General features: G+C 39.3%; 1 protein-coding gene across 7 annotated transcripts in view; it reads left to right on the forward strand.

The window, feature by feature from the left end:
• LOC102242845 (ceruloplasmin) overlaps positions 1-12,460 on the forward strand; it is a 100,215-nt gene that overhangs the window by 40,463 nt on the left and 47,292 nt on the right. For all 7 annotated transcript variants that reach the window (XM_014537452.1, XM_014537453.1, XM_014537451.1 and 4 more), the window contains exons 10-11: positions 9,246-9,396; positions 10,935-11,147. In XM_014537452.1, the coding sequence (XP_014392938.1) occupies positions 9,246-9,396; positions 10,935-11,147 (364 nt within the window). The remainder of the gene's footprint in view (positions 1-9,245; positions 9,397-10,934; positions 11,148-12,460) is intronic.

The raw sequence follows: 12,460 nt of genomic DNA on the forward strand, positions 1-12,460 counted from the left end.
GTGGTTTTGAACTCTATATCCAGTAGTTTGCTTTCTTCCGTTTCTGTCATTTGTGCCCTGTTTCTTTGTCTCCGCATTTTTTATGCTTCCCTGTGTTGGTAGAGTGGCTTTGTGTGCTAGGTGTCCTATAGGGCCCAGTGGCTCAGCCTCCCCAATTACCTGAGGTGGACACTCTTGGTGCACCCCTTTGTGGGCTTTGTGCACAGTCTTGTTGTAGTTAAGCCTTGATTGTTGTAGGTATCACTGGGAGGAATTGACCTCCAGGCCAATTGGCTGTGAGAATCAGCTGTGTCTGCAGTGGGAGAACTTCTGTGCTGGAGACACCCTTCTGGGGCAAGACTTGCTTCAGTGGGGCTTTGGTGCTCACTGAGTCTGCCCCCTGAGTGTGTCTCTTATGGATCTGAGGAGTTGTAATCTGGATGGTCCCACTCTGACCACTGGGTACACTGGCTCTTAGATCTCTAAGGAGGTGCTAATTTAGCCTCTGCCTGAGGCTACCCAGCAGGAGCCCAGCTGTGAAGCAATGCAAGCTGCTGTGGGGCCTTGGCCTTCTTTTGGAAGTTCTGGGTCTCTCTCACCCAGCTGCAGTTTGTTAGGTAATTTTCAGATTGCAAAGGGCCAGGCCTTTCATATGCAAAAGCCTCAGTGCACAGCTTGGGTGGGGTGGGGTCTCAGGGGATCAACAGGGTGGAGCAAGCAGCTATGGCTGATCCTCAGTCCTATCCTAAGAGGCCCCGCTTCTCAGTGTCCCGGTAGTCGCTGCAAGTACCTCTGAGAGAAAGCCTCCCTCGAGTTCCGCCCAATGCCAGACAGTCCAGTTTCTCCCGTATGAGTCCGGGTCCCCAGACACTCGCCCGGAACTGGAGTTCAGAGCAGTCGGGAGCTTGAGACTCCCTCCCGATTGAAAAAAACAACCACGTCCTCAGTTGCCAGCCCTTTCAGCGTGCGCCGAGTCCTCAGCTGCCAGCCCTTTCCACGTGTGCCTCCGTACCTCTGCACTTTATTTCTGTACCTCCTCTGAGTCTCAGTGTGCTTTCCTCTTTCCTTCCAGTTGGAGAATTTCCACTCAGCCAGCCTTCCTGTGGTTCTGGATGATGTCCATTTTGTCTTTTAGTTGTATTTTTTAAGTTCTCTTTTTCTTTTTATTTATGTACTATTTTTAGAGAGAGAGGAAGGGAGAGGAATAAAGAAATTGAAACATCATCAATTGGCTGCCTCCTGTATGCCCCCCACTGGGGATTGAGCCTGCAACCTGGGCATGTGCCCTGACCAAGAATCAAACTGGTGACCTTTTGGTTCATGGGTGGATGTTCAACCACTGAGTCACTAGCTGGGCAACAAAGACAACTTTATTTCTTTCTTCCCAATCAGTATACCTTTTTTTTTTCTTATCTCATTACATTAGCTAAGACTTCCAGTACAACATTAAAAGTAATGGTAAGAGGAGACATCCTTCCCTGGTACCTGATTTTAGTGGGAAAACTTTTAGTTTCACACCATAAAGTCTGATGTTAGCAGTAGTTTTTTGTGTGTAAATATTTTTTAAGTTAAGGAAGTTCTCTTTGCTCTTAGTTTACTGAGAGTTTTTAGTCATAAATGAGTGTTGGATTTTGTTAAATTCTTTTTTCCTGCATCTATTTACATGATCATGTGATTTTTCTTCTTTAGACTATTGATTTGATGGTTCACATTAACTGATTTTAGAATGTTGGACCAGAATTGCATACCTGGGATAAATCCCACTTGATCATGATATCTATAATAATAAAAGCATAGTATGCTAATTAGACTGGCAGCCAAACGACCTTCCTGAAGACCTTCCAGATGGGGCTGCGAGGGCCAAGCCCCTTGCATGAATTTCCTGCATCAGGCCTCTAATATTGTTATATTTACTAGAGGCCTGGTGCCCCAAAATTTGTGCACTCAGGAGGGTCCCTCAGCCTGGCCTGTGCCCTCTCCCAGTCTTGGACCCCTTGGGGGATGATCACCTGCTGGCAGTCAGACATCACTCTGGCAGCCCGGGAGCCCTCGGGGAATGTCCACTTGCCAGCGGGGAGTAGGCTTAAGCTGCAGTCGGACATCCTTAGCGCTGTTGAGGAGGCAGGAGAGGCTCCCACCACCACCGCTGTACTAGCAGCCATCAGCCTGGCTTGTGGCTGAGCAGAGCTCCCCCTGTGGGAGTGCACTGACCACCACAGGGCAGCTCCTGCTTTGAGCGTCTGCCCCCTGGTGGTCAGTGTGTGTCATAGTGACCAGTCATTCCCAGTCATTCTGCTGTTAGGGTCAATTTGCATATTACCTTTTTATTATATAGGATAGAGGCCTGGTGCATGGTGGGGGCCGGCAGGTTTGCCCTGAAGGTTGTCCTGGATCAGGGTGTGGGTCCCTCTGGAGTGCCTGGCCAGCCTGGGTGAGGGGCTGAGGGCTGTTTGCAGACTGGCCACACCCCCTTCAGGGAGGGGGTCCTGCTGGGGTGCCTTGCCAGGCTGGATGAGTGGCTGAGGGCTGTTTGCAGGCTGGCCAAGCTCCCCAGAGGGGACCCTCACCCCATTAGGGTGTGGCTGATGGCTGTTTGCAGGTTGGCCACAGCCCCTTCAGGGTGGGGGTTCCCGCTGGGGTGCCTGGCCAGCCTGGGTGAGGAGCTGAGGGCTGTTTGCAGGCTGGCCACACCCCTTCAGGGGAGGGGTCCTCCCTGGGGTGCCTGGCCAGCCTGGGTGAGGGGCTGAGGGCCATTTTCAGGCTAGCCACACCCCCTTCAGGGTGGGGGGTCCTGCTGGGTGCCTGGACAGTCTGGGTGAGGGGTTGATGGCTGTTTGCAGGCTGGCCAAGCCCCCCAGCGGGGACCCTCACCCCATGAGGATGTGGCCAGCCTGGGTGAGGGGCTGATGGCTGTTTGCAGGCTGGCCCTGGCCCCCAGCCACCCAAGCTCCCAGTGGAGGCTGGCTGGAAGCAGGTATCTGGGATTTATTTATCTTTTATAATTGAAACTTTGTTGCCTTGAGCGGAGGCCACAGCCGGCCAGGGCAGGCAGGACACTTGGCTTCCTCCATCGCCAGGGCAACCAAGCCTCCTGCTTGCTGCAGCTCTGTGGCTGCCAGCTGCCATCTTGGTTGGGTTAATTTGCATATAGTCGCTCTGATTGGCTGGTGGGCGTGTCTTGGCGTGTAGCAGAGGTGTGGTCAATTTGCATGTTTCTCTTTTATTATATTAGATACATTGTTGAATTTGATTTGCTAATATTTTGGGGCGCATTTTACATCTATATTTCTTAGAGATATATTGGTCTGTAGTTTTCTTGTAATGTCTTTGTCTCATTTTGGTATTAGAACAATTCTGGCCGTTTTGAATGAGAAAACAAGCATTTCCTCTGTTTCTATCCTCTGAAGAAGATTGTATAGAATGCGCATAGTTTCTTCCTTAAATTGTATAGAATGCACACAATTTCTTCCTTAAATTGTTTAGAATGTGCATAATTTCTTCCTTAAATTGTATAGCATGTGAAAATTTCTGCCTTAAATGTTTGATAGAATTCACCAATGAACCCATCTGTGCCTGGTGCTTTCTGTTTTGAGCAGTTCTTTAGGAGATATGAGTCTGTTCAGATTGTCTGTTTGTTCTTGTGTGATTTTGGCTAACTGTGTCTTTTACAGAATTTATCCATTTTATCTAAGTTCCCAATTTTATAGGCATATAATTTTTATAGTATTCCTTTATTATCCTTTTAATGTTCATAGGATCAGCAGTGATGTCCCAGGTTTCATTTCTAATATTAGTAATTTGTATTCTCTCTCTTTTTCACTTAGCCTGCTTTGAGGCTTATTGATTTTATCAATATTTTCAAAGAATCACCTTTTAGTTTCATTGATTTTTTTGTATTGAGTTCCTGTTTTCAATGTCATTGAATACTTCTCTAATTCTTATTCTTTTATTTTTTAAATAAACAAATATGTATGTGTATGTGTATTCATATCCTTGCTTTTTTTTCACTTTACAATATAATCCATAATTCCCTCCCATCTGTAATATATGGAGATATTCCTCATTCATTTTTTACAGTAGCTATTGCTCCATAGTGTAGAAATGCTACAGTTTATATAGCCAGTCTACTATTAGATAGGGGGTTTGGGTTGTTTCCAGTCTATCCTTCTACAAATACAATACAATGGGTAGCCTTATTCATACATCTCTTTGTATTTTTGCCAGCATACCTTTGGGATAAATTCCTAAAAGTGATATTGCTTGGACAAAAGATAAGTACATATACAATTTTACTAGATTTTGCCAAATTTCCTTCCATAAGAATTGTGCTATATTGTATCCTTACCAGGTATATTGTGAGACGATCTGTTTTTCCACAAATTGGGAAATTTTTACTAATCTAATAGGACATAAACAGTATCTCTATAATTTTAATATTTGTTGTTGTTATTGTTACTAGTATTTGAGCATCTTTTCAAATGGTTAAGAACTATTTTCACTTCTTTTATTTGACTGTTTATATCTATAGCTCATCTTTTTACATGTTTATTTTTCTTCACTGATTTGGAAACTATTAATACATTAGGGGTAGAAACCCTTTGTCTGAGATAGTAATTGTAAATATTGTTTTCTTAGTTATTTTTCTTTTGTTTATGAATGTTATTTGCCATGTAAAATTTTTATTTCTATCATCTTTTCCTTTTTCCTTTATAGATTTTGTCATAGTTAAGAAAGTTTTTCCATTTCCCAGGTTTTAAAGGAATTCACCCATACTGCCTTCAAGTGCTTGTATGGTTTTATTTTTCACATTTAAATCTCTGTTCCATTTAGAATTTATCCAGGTGTATGGTTGAGAAATGGATCAAATGTATCTTTTTCTATATGACTATCCAGTCATCTCAACACCATTTATTAACTTTTCCTCATTGCTTTGAAAGCTGCCTTTATCAGATACCAAAAATTTCATAATACATAGCCCTAACCGGTTTGGCTCAGTGGATAGAGAGTCAGCCTGCAGACTCAAGTGTCCCAGGTTTGATCCCGGTCAAGGGCATGTACCTTGGTTGCGGGCACATCCCCAGTAGGGAGTGTGCAGGAGGCAGCTGATCGATGTTTCTCTCTCATCGATGTTTCTAACTCTCTATCCCTCTCCCTTCCTCTCTGTAAAAAATCAATAAAATATATTTAAAAAAAATTTTTCATACACAATTCAGTCTTTTTCTTGATTTTCTATTCTAATTCATTCATCTCTATATATCCATGCACCAATATCATACTATTTTATTTATAGCATCTATATAATATATATAATGACTAGTAGCCATACTTCATTGCACTTCTTTTTCGCCACTTTAACAGCTCTTTTTGCTAACTTATTCTTTCTAATGAACCTTATAAAACCTTATCTGGCTCCAGGGGGAAAAAAGCCTAACAGTGTGTGGTTGGGATTGTCTAAATATACAAATTAAATTATGAAAAACAGACATCATTTCTTTTTATTATTGATCTCAGAGAGAGAGAGAAAGAGAGAGGTAGGGAGGAGAGAGAGAGAGAGAGAGAGAGAGAGAGAGAGAAACATCGATGTGAAAGAGAAACATTGATCCATTGCCTCCTGCATTCGCCACCCACAACCTGGTTATGTGCCCTGACAGGGAATGAAACTCACACCTTTCAGTGTATGAGATGATGGGTGCTCCAACCAACTGAGCCACACTGGCCAGGGCAGAACAGACATCATTATAAATTTGAGTCACCCTACAGAAGAACATGTTTTTCCATTTATTCAAGTCTACTTTTGTGTTTTTCAGAAGTATTTTATAGCTTCTTTTATATAGGCTTTGGATAATTTTTGTTAAGTTTATATCTGTATTTTTTTATTTGGCTATTATAAATTAAAAATTTTAAAACATGTAACTGAAAGAAAAATGGTTTTCTACCTCTGGATCCCATTCTTTGATCTTGTGCTTACCTTGGGAAGGAATAAAAGGAGAATAATATTTATTGAACTCTTTCCAGGCACTTTCACACATATTACTTCATTTAGCCTTCACAACCCAAGAGGCTAAATATTGTTATCCCCACTCTTTCGAGAGGAGGAACTGGTGAGTTGAGATTTAAAATGTGAGTTTTATCCTCTGCATGTTTCATCATCTTCATTTTGCAAATGAAGGAGTCACTACACAGGAAGGTGTACAGGAGGCAGTAAAAGTTTTCATCCTGGCTTTTTCACTTACCAACCATGTGGCTTCAGATTGGGTACAATATTTGAATAATGTAAAATAGTGCCTTGTTTAGTGTCTGATCTTAATGAAGATAACTATTATTTTACCACTAAGTATGATATTGGCTATTAGTTGGTATTTTAAATTTTTATTTCTGGCTCACTGAAAACGTTTTTCTATTTAAAATCACTTGAGCGTTAGCCTGCGGACCAAAGGGTCCCAGGTTTGATTCCTGGTCAAGGGCATGTACCTTGGTTGCAGGCTCCTCCCGGCCCAGACCCTGGTCTGGGGCGTGCAGGAGGCAACCAATCGATGTGTTTCTCTCACATTGATATTTCTATCTGTCTTTCCCTCTCTCTTTCACTCTTCCTCTAAACATCAATGGAAAAAATATCCTTAGGTGAGGATTAAAAAACAAAAAAGTAAAAAAAAAATCACTTGAGCTGCTCAGAAAACGTCCTGTGTTAGGCACAGAATTCATTGCTAAATAAGACAGGTCAGTTTCCTGTTCTAATTGGGTTTATATTGTAATGTGTGGTGTAGCAGAGAAGTGGGAGGGATGGGTGTGAAGGGGTGGGAAAGAGAGAAGATAAGCAAACACACAAAAAATGGAAATAGATAACTTCAGAAAGTGACAAGAGTTTTAAAAAACAAAATAGGGTAATATCATAGTAAATAGAATTTCTAGTTTAGATAAAGTGGAGGTAATATTCGGGGTAAGATTTAAATTTTATGGAGCAGCCTTGCAAAGATCTGGGGGGAAAACAAAGGACTAGTGCCAGCATGTCAAATTTTATAAGAATTTATTTTTAGATTTTCTTGAAATTATTTTTTAAATTAATAAAATAAAAAAGATATATTAAATGTATTTTTTTTCTCCTTTACCTTATAAGTGTAACAACTACATTAAGGATTTCCTAATGTTGAACTATCCTTGCACTTCTGCAAAAAGACATTGCTTAATTATGGTGTGTTTTTTCCCCCAATATATCTGTGTTGAATTTGGATAGTGTTTATTTATTTATTTATTTATTTTTAATCTTTATTGTTGTAAATATTATAAATGTCCCCTTTTATCCCCATTGACCTCTTCTAGCCCACACCCACCCCCCACTCCAGGCCTTCACTACACTATTGTCTGTGTCCATGGGTTATGCATATATGATAGTGTTTTATTTAGAATTTCTCATCTAGGCTATAAGTGATACCAGTTTAAATTTTGTGTGCATTTTCAAGCATTATATCATGGTTATACTATCTTCATTAAATAAATTGGGAAGATCCTTATGTTTTTAATATTTTGGAAGAGTTTAAATAGATAGGAACCCATCTGCTACTTAGAAATTTTTGACTTTGTGACTTTTAAGAAGTAGTTAGTTATGTTATTTATGTTTTAATCACTGTTTTTATTTCACCCATGGATATTGGTATATTCTGGTACCTCCTTCTAAGTCACCTGATCACATTTATTGTACACAGTGGTCTTTATTTATCTTTCATACATGTGATTATATTCTGTTCTCATTTCCCATGTGGAATATTTGGAATCTCAATTTTTTTTGTTAGACTCGCCAGAGGTTTGTGTATTTTATTGGTCTTTACAAAGACTACATTTTCAGGTATAGCTATTTTAATGTTCTAATTTATTAATTTCTGTGTTGTCTTATTAAATTTTCTTTTTATAATTTTATGTTTCTAAAATATTTAGATATTTATTTTTATTTGGTTTTGTTAAAATAAAAAGTACTTCAGACTCTCAGTTTATATGTTTAGTTATATTCCATACATTATAACTCATGGTGTTCTCATGGACGTTATTTACTACATATGTAATAATTCATTTTTGTTTCCTCTTTGATCTAAGAGTTATTTGGATTAAATATGATCTTTCTAAGTTTTTTAGTTTTTTTGTCCTTTTATTAGTAATTTTTAGTTATATTTCATTAAAATCAGAAAATGTGACCTGTAAACTTCCACTTAATTTTTCTCTGCAGATTAGAATATAAAGTAATTGTAGTGGTCCCCTGTTGGAAACCTCACACATCTGAAAATCTTTTTATTGTTCTTTGCCTGATACAGAATTTTCGTAACATAATCTTTCCCCCCACAAAAACACAAATACTACTCCATCTTCCTCTGACATTTATTGTAGTAGAGAAGTCCAATGATTTCCACTATTATTTATTATCATTATGTCTCTCCTTTTATAACTTGTCTTTAAAATCATTGCTATGTGTATATTTTTCATCTTTTCTTTTGATTTATGTGAGCTTTTTAAAGATCATCTCCATTATTGATTTTCTGTAGGATCTAACCTCAGATCTCTGCTTTAGTTGAATTTTTAAAATTTGATAATTATGTTTTTGATCTGAAAACAATCTCAGGAGAAAGACATGCAATCATCTCTGAAATTTTCTCTTTTGCGAGGCAGTAACTTGTTCTTAGAGGCTCATATGCTTTGATTACTTAGATTGACTGCCTTCTTCTGAACTACTGAATCATTTCATAGACCAGATAGCATTTCTGCTTCCTTATTTTTCACCAGGGATGGGGGAACAGGAGTAAGAGTGCTTGTTCAGATGCCTTGAGGTTATGAAAATTCCTGTTCCAATTTATCTGGCAGGCTATTTTCCTTAAGATGATGCTTCCCTCTAACTGATTCCTCCTACTCTGCCTTACAGGATTCTTCATTTTCATGAATGCAGATGGCACTTTCCCTGATTTCTAGCACAGGCACATGTCCCCCTACCCCATTTGAACAATTGTTTTTGGTGGGTTCAATGAGTATCTGCAGAGCTGGCAGGAAGATAAGGAGAAGAGAGTCAGAACTTTTAAATACAGCGAAAGGCTTAGGTTATCATGTTGAACCAAAATTCCACTACACAGATACTAAGGAAAAATCTAGTGGTCAACTGGATGATTCTGTGAGTGCATTTACAAAGAGGAATGGAAACTTCTGTTCTTCAAAAATAGTGTTGTGTACATGGGAGTCTTTCTGCTTTACTTCTTCTGCCTTCACCTTATTGTTCTTGTTTTTATTTACAGAAAGATGTAGACAAGGAGTTCTATTTGTTCCCTATAGTGTTTGATGAGAATGAGAGTTTGCTCTTGGATGATAATATAAAAATGTTTACAAGTGCATCTGATCAGGTGGATAAAGAAGACGCAGAATTTCAGGAATCTAATAAGATGCACTGTAAGTACTGCCTCATCCACCAATGCTTCAAGTTATTTCAGTGCTGCACATGGAATGCTTTTAATTATACCAAAATTCCAATAGCTTTGCCTATTGTTCAATTTTCAATAAACAAATATAGTGAGGGTAATATCACTGATTATTTAATGTATTGTTCAGTTACTCCTCATCTCACTTAATTCAGGATAAAACATACAAAATATGTCGATTAGATGCATGTTGCTTAGTATGTGATCAGCATCATGCAGTGTTTCTTAGAAATGCAAATTCTTAGGCCCCAACCCTGACCTACTGAATCATAAATTCTGGGTGTGGGGACAGCAATCTATGCTTAACACACCCTCCAGGGGATTCTGATCTATGTTCAAGTTTTGAGAACTGCTGATGAGATGCTTTTCTCATCTGTGGCTTAAGAATGACAGGCTCATTATATTATTTAATATGAAGAAAGATATGGTCTCTGCTCTTAATAAACTTCAATAATTCTCACCCTTGACTACACATTAGAATCAACTGGGAGCTTTTAAAAACTATTAAAGCTATTTTTTTAAATGCTCAGGACAACCTCCAGAGCATCGGTTCTCAACCTATGGGTCGCGACCCCTTTGGGGGTCGAACGACCCTTTCACAGGGGTCGCCTAAGAACATTGGAAAACACATATATAATTACATATTGTTTTTGTGATTAATCACTATGCTTTAATTATGTTCAATTTGTAACAATGAAATTGGGGGTCACCACAACATGAGGAACTGTATTAAAGGGTCGCGGCATTAGGAAGGTTGAGAACCACTGCTCCAGAGGTTTTTATTTAATTGAAATCTGGCATCAGATTTATTTTTAGCTCCCAGTGTAATTCTAGAATGCAGTTAGGGTTCAGAAATAGTGAGCTAATTGTTTAAAAAAAAAAAAAAAACACCACACCACTAATGGACAACATGTGAAAATGATTGTAGCAAGAAGAAAAAAATGTAAAGTTGTTCTATACATTTTTTTTATAGATTTTTTTTTAAATAGGATTGATACTAGTTACATTACTCACTATCTTTAAAATAATCCTTTTGATTTAGCATTTTTGCATTCTGGAGGAGCCAAAGATATTATCTATCGAAAACAGCAGTGAGAGAAAACTTCCTGCAAATACTCTGCCCTATTAATTCAAAAGGAATCATAGAATTTTCCATCTAGAACAATAAACCCATTCCCAGTCTACAGTGCCCAGGAAGAGGTGGTATTTCTCATATACTTAGGTGTTCACAATATGACCCTTGAGAGAACTGAAAAGTGGCTAGCTTGGAAGAACAGTAAGATTCCTAGGGCACAGAACTCTGAGAACACTGCATTTAGCTCTGCTCCTTTCTGCTCTCGAGGGAACATCAAAAAATTGCAAAGCCACTGCTGACACAGAAAGGAGTAGAGAGGCCAGAATGGGTCTTTTAAAAATAAAATAAAGTTGGCTCAGGAAAGTCTAGGAGGTTGTCATGTAGTAGGACATGAGGTAAACCACTTTCAAAATGTTGTTTTTCACCTTTTACAGCCATGAATGGATTTATGTATGGGAATCAGCCTGGTCTCAATATGAGCAAAGGAGATTTGGTCACGTGGTACTTATTCAGTGCTGGAAATGAGGCTGATGTACACGGGATTTACTTCTCAGGAAACACGTATCTGTCAAGAGAAGAAAGGAGGGACACAGCAAACCTCTTCCCTCAAACAAGTCTCACACTCACCATGCAGCCTGATACTGAAGGTATATTTCTTTAAAGTCAAGACAAGTCTCTATTGGATCAATTCCTGAGGTTTTGATTTATAATCCTGTGGTGGGTGATAAACTCATCCCTTCCCCAAGCTTCCCAAGTACCATTCCTTCCCTTGGAAGAGCAAGACTAGGCAACTCCCTGCTATATGCCAAACAGGTCCACTTCCTGTTTGTGGGTGGGAGGGAAGTGAGTGACAAAAGAATAGACTGGGATGTCTCCCATTTCCACAAAGCAGAATCCTTAACACATTCTACTTTTATATTATGGTTCTTTTAAAGATAGCTGGTGTAACCAAACCCAAGTTTAGCTTCCTAATGCAACAAAAGCCAAGCTTGTGAGAAAGGTGCTGGTGAAAAAGAAAGCACTATATTTAAGTATTGGCCCCTTGAGAAGATGGGGACTTTTTTTTAATTTCTTTATTAAGTTATTATATATGTGTCCATTACCCCCTATCCCGCCGACTCATGCCCTCACCCCCCTGTTGTCTGTGTCCATTGGTTAGGCCTATATGCTTGCATGTAAGTCCTTTGGTTGATCTCTCCCCCTTACACCCAACCTCCCCTACCTTCCTTCTGAGGTTTGATCTGACCAATGCTTCTCTGTCTCTGGATCTGTTTTGGTTCATCAGTTTATGTTGTTCATTACATTCCACAAATGAGTGAGATCATGAAATATTTATCTTTCTCTGACTGGCTTATTTCACTTAGCATAATGCTCTCCAGTTCCATCCATGCTGTTGCAAATGGTAAGAATTCCTTCTTTTTTACCCCAGCATAGTATTCCATTGTGTAGATGTACCACACTTTTTTAATACACTCATCTACTGATGGGCACTTAGGCTGTTTCCAAATCTTAGCTATGGTGAGTTTTGCGACTATGAACATAGGGGTGCATATATCCTTCCTAACTGGTGTTTCTAGTTTCTTGGGATATATTCCTAGAAGTGGGATCACTGGGTCAAATGGGAGTTCCATTTTTAGTTTTTTGAGGAAACTCCATACTATTAAATGTTGCTGCACCAGTCTGCATTTCCACCAGCAGTGCACAAGGGTTCCTTTTTCTCCATATCCTCGCCAACACTTGTAGTTTGTTGATTTGTTGATGATGGCCATCTGACAGGTGTGAGATGGTATCGGATTGTCATTTTGATTTGCATTTCTCAGATGATTAGTAACTTTGAGCATGTTTTCATATGTCTCTTGGTCTTTCTTCTGTCTTCTTTCGAAAAGTATCTATTTAGGTCTGTTGCCCATTTTTTGATTGGGTTGTTTATCTTCCTTTTGTTAAGTTGTATGAGTTCCCT

This window comes from Myotis brandtii, unplaced genomic scaffold (genome assembly GCF_000412655.1).
Source record: "Myotis brandtii unplaced genomic scaffold, ASM41265v1 scaffold179, whole genome shotgun sequence".
Lineage (NCBI taxonomy): Eukaryota > Metazoa > Chordata > Mammalia > Chiroptera > Vespertilionidae > Myotis > Myotis brandtii.